Below are 7,936 nucleotides of genomic sequence, written 5' to 3'. Positions count from 1 at the left end.
TGCAGAGCTGGATGAACACAGCAGGCCAAGCACCTTCAGAGGAGCAGGAAAGCTGACATTTTGGGTCTAGACCCTTCTTCAGATTTCTGAAGAAGGGTCGAGACCCGAAATGTCAGCTTTTCTGCTCCTCTGATGCTGCTTGGCCTGCTGTGTTCATCCAGCTCTGCAACTTGTTGTCTTGGACTTTAACCTGGTGTTGTGTGATTTCTGACCCTATCTACATGAGACAGAGAACAGTCTTTTCCAGATGGCACAGGTGATGTAATAAAACCTGTCTCCCTATGGCTCTGATCTGCTCTGTCCTTCTGCAGAATGTCTTATCCTGTAAGGATGAAAAAGAATGCCAGTGATTGCATAGGGGTACTATGCTTGCTATGGTTAAATCATAGAATCCTGACGATTGAATCTTAGAACCCCTACAGTGTGGAAGCAGGCCATTCAGCCCATCAAGTCCACACCAACCCCCTGAAGAGAATTCCAACCAGACCCAACTCCTATGTGGAAGGTGGGTAAATCCACATGCTCGCTGTGTCATTCCCCCCACCCCCCATTAGCAGTTTGATGAGATCACGTTAGGCTCCCATCCCCTGCTGGAGCTGAGCAGAGAGAGAGATAGCGGAGCAGCAAAAGCTCCATCCCATTTCTGAAGAAGAGTCTAGGCCCAAAACGTCAGCTTTCTTGCTCCTCTGATACTGCTTGACCTGCTGTGTTCATCCAATTCTACACCTTGTTATCTCAGACCCAACTCCTACCCTTTCCACTCTAGACTCTATTGGCAATTTAGCATGGCCAATCCACCTACCCTGTGCATGTTTTCACTGTGGGACAAAACCGAGCACCCGAAGGAAACCCACGCAGACACGGGGAGAATGTGCAAATTCCACTCAGAGAGTTGCCCGAGGCTAGAATTGAGCCTGGGTCCCTGGAACTGTGACTCAGCAGTGCTAACCACTGAGCCACCATGCTGCCCGTGCTGCGGGTATGTGGAAACAGCAAGAGGTCAATCAGTGTCAGACTGGCAGCATGTGAAGGTGAGGTGGAATATGTGAATGTTAGACCTGTCTCCTCAATGCTAGATGTTGCTGCTAGACGAGCGATGATGTTCTGGTGCCTTGGGCAGTGTGAAAGGTTAGTGTTGCTGTTGGAAAGAGATGAGTTCATTGACCTTGTCACATGTGTGATGTCACGGAAGCTCTGGTGGAGCTAATGCTAGGCCCTGTAAGTGAGACTGTAGATTGACCTCCATGATCACTCTCTCAGGACATGCATTGGTGTTTCCCAGCCCTCTCTGAAAATATTGCTTTCCCGCTCTTTCCCACTTAGCGCATCAATGCCTGCAGTGCCAAATTAGAGAACTTTGGAGCCCTCTCTCTGGGCTGTTGCTTCATTTGGGATACATTCTTTAACAGGAAACCCTAACAATAAGAAAGCTGTTTGCATTTCAAATTCATGATTCCTCAGGTGCTAGGCTTTGTTACCAGAGTGGGGGGTGAAAAAGTTTGCTTTTATTTTAAAAATAAGCAACTCCTTAAAATGTTGCCCTCTGAGATTGGCAAAAGCACACTATGGTAAATTTGGGGGCGTGGGGGGGATGGAGTGTAACATGTAGCTTCAGTGTAATGTTCCTCATTTTTGGAATGTGGGTAAATCCACATGCTCCCTGTGTCATCCCCGCACACCCCCAGCAGCAGGTTGATGAGATCGCGTTAGGCTCCCATCCCCTGCTGGAGCTGAGCAGAGAGAGAGAGGGGCAGCAAAAGCTCCTGGCGCCCGGTGGCACGGCTCAGCGCCCAGGGCATCTCTCTGCTGTTGCTCGTGAGTGAGTTGAGCCCTGGGCTCTTCCACCAATCCCAGCACGAGGGTGTGTGCGCGCTGCCGGCGCATTGGAAGGAGGAAGTCGAGCGGGGAGAGATGTACAACCGCAGGGAGTCCAAGTGCAGCCTGCACATGGAGCAGGAACTGCCGGGCTGTGTCTACCGCCAGCGAGGAGAAGGGATACAGGTAGGAGAGAACTGACAGCCAACTCCGCCAACTTGGCTCTTAACCGCCGTGTTTACAGCATGCAGCCGGCACCTACCCTCACTACTTGGTGTGGGCATTGTCAGAGCGAACCAGAGAACAAACAAAAAGATGGAAAGTCAAGCCCTGATTATTTTTGGTCTTGTCATTTGTAGGAGGCACCTGTTACCTCGGCTGCAGTGTGCGTCCGGTCATTGCTGCATGAAGTTCAGCGTATGAGCGAAATGGTTTCGGGAGCCCATCTGCTAATATCTAACAATGTCTCTACTGAGAATTAACCAGATATCGTTTATATCCACAAAGTTTTGCGAGCGCATTGCGCTTGTTATTTAGTGGCGCTGCAGAAGCCCACAGCACATTATTGTGCCTATCAAGAACTATTACAAAGCAGCGCTTTCTCCAGTAGTTCAGTGGCAATAGTGGAACGAAGCTGAAATTCTATACGGCTGTAATCTGTTCAAGTAATTTTGTAGGAAGAAACTATTTCTGTGATAACACGAATTTTGTTCAGAGGCTTCACAATATTTTTTTCATATTCCAGCACTGGTTGCGGGAGATGCCATGCTACGGCGCTAGACTTTTTCTCCAACGTGTTCCATCAAAGTTTTGAAAAATGCTTTTCTGGAGACTAGATGGAGATTTATTTTTCTTTACTGTCTATTAGATTCACTGTCATGCGTGGGCATGAGAATGAGGAAGATTAGTATTTTGGGGAAGTCGTTCCAAACAACTTTTTTGTTGCCATTGTAGTACAGAGAACTTTGCTGGAATCACTAATTTAAATTATTTGTGCATTCTAACTATTTATGGGCATCTGTTGTTGATACAGATGTTCACAGAGAAGCTAAAATCAAAGGGGGTGCTCAAATTATTTCATTCCTCCCAAGATATTGAAAATTGAAAATGTTTTGTTAAATTAATCATTCTGTAATTATACAATGTACAGCAGTGCAGGAGGAGTTATTTCAAGGCTTGCTATTAGCCACATTAGTATTCAGACATTTGCATAAAACAATTTCGTATATATAGACCATTTCTTGACGAGGGCAATAATGTAGAAGAAATATTGGTCATTTAGGATTAGGGGGCATATTTGTTTCAACACATTCTTGAAAATATTATGCCATTTGTATCAGCAACTACCAGAGAAGTTAGTAAATATTGGGACTATGGAATTGCTACTTGGTGATCCCCGTAATTCAACAAATTCCTGGTTTTGCTTTTTAGTTTCATAACTGTTAAATATTCAATTGCATCAAATGTTCACGGACATTACCAGAGACCAATCACTGGTAATCTGCAATCCTAGCAGAAACTGTAAAAAATTATTTGTACCTCACTAAACCTCAATCGCATACTCCCTTGTGTTTGCAGTTGCTCAAAACCAGTGATTAGAACATAAAGTGTTACAGCAAAAGAGTAGCAGCTTCCCACCATTCGTTCCAAATCTGTGGAGCCATCTGTCAGTAAAACAGGAAGGCATGGGTTCCCTTTCTCTCCTGGGCTTGTTTCGCTATTTTAGGGAGATTCACTTCTCCCTATGTAGGGGCTAACTGAAGAAATTGGTTACTGCCACATCTTGAAGTGAGGGACAGAGTCTAAAGCTGCTGTTCTGCCCATCTGCTACTACATGAGGAATATTCATTATTAACCGAGGCAGAGCTGTGCTGCTCAAATATGCAGTCCTGCTTGGGTAAATGAGACATTCTTCTGTAAATTGCTTCATTTTTGATTGCTGATTGTACAAGTGTCACAAAGCTGACTCAAGGTTCATCGATGCATGCTCAGTAAATTAGAGAGAACATAACTATAGATCAACCAGAGAATGAATTCTGTGCTTCTCTTCACATACAATGACCCAGGGCCATTTAATTTTCTGCTTAATTTTGTTGCAGTCAGTTTGCATTTTTGGGTTATTATAGAGTGGGAAATTAACAATAAATAACAAATTTCGTCAACCTCTGCCTGTAATGAAATTTCTATAAATCTTTGTAATCTCTGAGAGATCAGGGTCTCCTTGTCAGATAGTAATGTGTAGGTTTTTTTTTCAAGAGTATTTGGAACCGAAGGAAGAAGGGCTTTTTTTTTCTATAGCAGATAGTGAGTTAGAATAGTAAGCAGTTTCGTTATCATCTATCCAGTAACTTACTACATTAATCCTCCTCCTCTCCCACCCACCCTATGATAGAACACAAGCAGAATATGGAAACTGAAGAGGCACAGGACATTTCCCAGCTGTCAGGTGAGACAGGTAAATAGAAATTTTATAGTTACTCCATGTTATTATACAGCTCTTATTTAAACAGTAAGATATATTTGTTCCTGATATTTTTATGTAAATGTTTTGTGCGTTATTGTGGAAGCTAACTATACAAATTCTCCAGAATAATACACAGCATGGACAAACTTTTCCAAACTGTTGGACAGTGATAAGGATGACAAGTTTATATGTCTATAAAAAAACCTTTTTGGATAACATTTTTGAATTCATAACAAAACCTAAGTAATCCAATTCACAGTTTTCATCTAAGAATGATGTTTATCGAAAAGGGATTCACATTTGCAGTACAGATAAAAATGGTGCATGATATTTGAGGAATTTGAGGGAATGGTACCTGGAATTAACTGTTATATAGAACAAAACATCATTTCCCCTTTTGTGAGAATGGATTTTTGAGATTATTTCTGTATTTCCTTACTTTTGTGTGATGTTTACTTTCTCAAAAGAAAAATCCATGTGCAGGGAAGGTACATTTTGCCTAGAAATTTTCATGGGCCAAACTGAAAATTTTATTTAGCATTCATATTTAATTTGATCAAGAAGCTAGTTGAAACACATTCTTTACATTTTAAGTTCACTCAATTAATAAACTTAATTCAACCATAAGCTGTGGAACATTACCTGTTCAGTACCCTCTTGTTGAGGCCCATTTCTCAGCAGCCCTGATATGTCTCTCTCGGTCATCAGTATGGATGTGAGATAATTAATACGTTTATTAGTGTCACACACCCTCTCCCATAAGCAGAGCACACAGTCTGCAACTCTGTTTCACATTTCACACTGAGTGTCTTAAGTTTTGAAGTCCTCTCCACACACACACACACACACACACACACACACACAGTCCCACACAAGTATCACAATCACTATTTGATATTGTTAAAATGTCATTTGCAAACTGGAAAGATAAAATATCAAAACAACATGTAACATTTCATAGCAGTTCACTTTTTAAAACTAGATACCTTTGAAGAAAAACGGTATAACCCACTAGCAGGCATGTAATGTAACTAACGTAATTGTAGTTCAGGAGCCTGTCTCACTTCCCATGCATTAGTTACTCTGCTAAGTCCAGGTTCCTCCCAGCAGCTGCTTATCTTCTGGTCCAGATCTTGTAGCCAGCTGCTCATCTCCCTGGCTAGATCCTTTGAAACAGGCACTCCTTTCTTGCTCTACATCTCTTCAGGACCTGCTCCGTCTTGATCCCATGCAGTTTGCAGGAGCAATGTTCTTTGGGTTACATTTCAATGATACAATCCCCTACTGGAGTGAACTTTGGAAACAGTTTCTTTATTTTGTAACATCGTTAAAACATTTCAGATCTGTTTTCTCATTCTAGAAGTAGATATCCGGAAATAAATACAAGCCAATTACTAATTTAAAATAAAAGTTAAATTCTTTAACAAAAAAGATCACTGGACTGTACTCATTGAAGACTAAAATACTAAACTTGGTGAATGGATCTGTTTACCTATGATGGCAAAATACATGATTATTTTTCTTAACTCTTGTCCAGTATTTTTCTTCTTCAGCAAGTACATATCTTGTGTCTTCAAGCTGTAGTCATTTTTTTTCTCTTCTGGCCCATGCAACTTATTTAAATAAGGTCCTAGCATAGCATCATCATGAAACCAACACATTGGTATGTGTTAAAATTAACAGTTGGAGCTGCAAAAGGTTTTTTAAAAATGTGGTTAGCAGAGATATTGCGTCTGATTTTGCTGAGTGACAAATGAACAGCACCCACTGTTTGTTTGATTTCCACATGTGCGTTGACTTTCTGTGGGATTTTGCAAGACAAGTGGCTATCAGCAGGATATCCAAATGGCTTAGTGCCCTTATTAGGCAGCTGTGTCTCTCTTTACCCCTGCAGATCGAAGAATAATGTGGATCTGAAGGAGGAAATCTTATATAGAATTCAATACTGAATCAGATGTAGAAAGATTTTTAAAAAGTTTGGAAACAAAAATTGAATTAAAAAGGCAAGAGATCAGAGACTAAAAAAATAAACCTAAAGTACAATTTTGTTTTTGAAAACGGTTCTCCCAAATGTAACTTAGATTTAAAAACTGAAGGAAGGATTTTTCACACTTGAAAAAGGTGATTTCCTGAACCAGAGATTGTTTGGCCATATTTAAGACATTGTTAAAAAAATTACTGAAATGAATAGGCTTTAGCTTTTTATGGTGAGTGTAGTCTGTATCTACAACATCAGCACAGAGAGTTGATGCTAATTAATATATTTGAATGGGTGTGTGATGCCTAGATGGTAGTTTGCAGGGGAGCAGAGCTTCTTCAACAGTAGCCTCTGGACTTTGTATTTAACTGCGCGTGCATACTTACTGGAAGTAGTTGTCTGATTTTTGCATAAAGTGGTGAGCGTCGTTAGCCTCCACAGCAAAATCCAATCCACTGATGCAGTCAATTTTGTTAGCTGTTTTGTAGTAGAAATACAGCTTTGATAATGGATTGATCAAGGGAAAGGAAGACTTCATGCAAGTGTAGATTTTCGTGTAATTCATATTTTCTGCTGATTACAGCCGAAAGGCAACGGATGCTCTAAATGTTTTGTTTTAAAACTAATTTTTCCAAAATTAAAGATTAACATTTTCCATGTGGAATCAGAACACAAGAAATTAAGCAGGCAGGCACCTGGAAAATTTTCTCAATAATATTAATTGGAAGAAATTGTCCTTTAATTATTTTTCCAGATTTTCCAAACGACACCTGTATAATGAAGAATCTTTTTCTCAAATAAATGCTATTGCTTTTGGCTTTCTGCTTTGATTTCCGGATACCTGGTACAGTGGCTCAAACTATTGTTTTTGTCTCCTACGTAAATCAAATTTGTGGTACACTGCCCAAGTCATTAAATATGTAAGTCAGTTTAAACACATGAAATAAAAAATCAAAAGAACTGTGAATGCTGGAAATCAGAAATGAAAACAGAAATTGCTGGAAAAGCTCAGCAGGTCTGGCAGCATCTGTGGAGAGAAACACATTTTCAACCTCAAATATGATATATGTGTAAAATAATGCAGTCATTGAAGTAAAGCAGTTCTGAAGAGTAGAAATGAAGCATTATTCTTGCACTTCACCTGAATGTCCTGGTCAGATTTCATGAAATGGCAAAGTTCAAGGAAAAGCATAGCTGTTCACTGAGTGTGCTCACCAGTAGCTAGCCTTCAACCAACGCCATTAATTTCACATTACCTACAAAGCAACAGATATAACACTTTGAAAATAATTAATTTGCTGTAAAATATTTAGGAATGCTGTCAGGACATGACAGCTGCTTATGTGCAAATTATTTTTTTTAACTCAGTTACTGTGTTTTGTTTTACATGTAAAATTGTGAAGGATAAAGTATTTGTTTCAGTTTGGACATCTTAATTAGTTTTAGATGAATGCTCTTCTTGGCTATATTTAAAGTTTTGAGCCATTCAAAAATATTTCTTGAGTGAAGGAAAAACACACAAAGCCTGAAGGTGCATCTTTCACACTTTGGTACAAAGTGCAGGTAATTAAGATGTGTGGATCTCTAAACTAAGAATAACTAATTTTGGAAATAATCAGCAGTTCAAGCAAACATCCGGCTCACTTGCTGACTATTTTCAAAATCTCTAGCTTCTACAA

The 7,936-nt window shown here is 40.1% G+C and overlaps 1 protein-coding gene and 1 long non-coding RNA gene across 4 annotated transcripts in view; one reads left to right on the top strand and one right to left on the bottom strand.

The window, feature by feature from the left end:
• Positions 1–5,101, bottom strand: part of LOC125485765 — a 31,614-nt gene extending 26,513 nt beyond the window's left edge. Inside the window, exon 1 of the long non-coding RNA XR_007264465.1 lies at positions 4,922–5,101. This is a non-coding gene — a long non-coding RNA (uncharacterized LOC125485765). The remainder of the gene's footprint in view (positions 1–4,921) is intronic.
• Positions 1,734–7,936, top strand: part of LOC109915843 (DNA-binding protein Ikaros-like) — a 53,631-nt gene continuing 47,428 nt past the window's right edge. The window contains exons 1-2 of one of the 3 annotated variants that reach the window (XM_048610190.1): positions 1,734–2,001; positions 4,208–4,270. In XM_048610190.1, the coding sequence (XP_048466147.1) occupies positions 4,222–4,270 (49 nt within the window). In that variant the 5' untranslated portion in view covers positions 1,734–2,001; positions 4,208–4,221. The remainder of the gene's footprint in view (positions 2,002–4,207; positions 4,271–7,936) is intronic. The other 2 variants (XM_048610200.1, XM_048610196.1) reach the window with 2 other exon arrangements.

Source organism: Rhincodon typus, chromosome 2, assembly GCF_021869965.1.
Source record: "Rhincodon typus isolate 14 chromosome 2, sRhiTyp1.1, whole genome shotgun sequence".
In the NCBI taxonomy this organism is placed as follows: Eukaryota; Metazoa; Chordata; class Chondrichthyes; order Orectolobiformes; family Rhincodontidae; genus Rhincodon; species Rhincodon typus.
The sequence above is the reverse complement of the archived record's forward strand: the minus strand, read 5'-3'. Positions and strand labels throughout refer to the sequence as shown.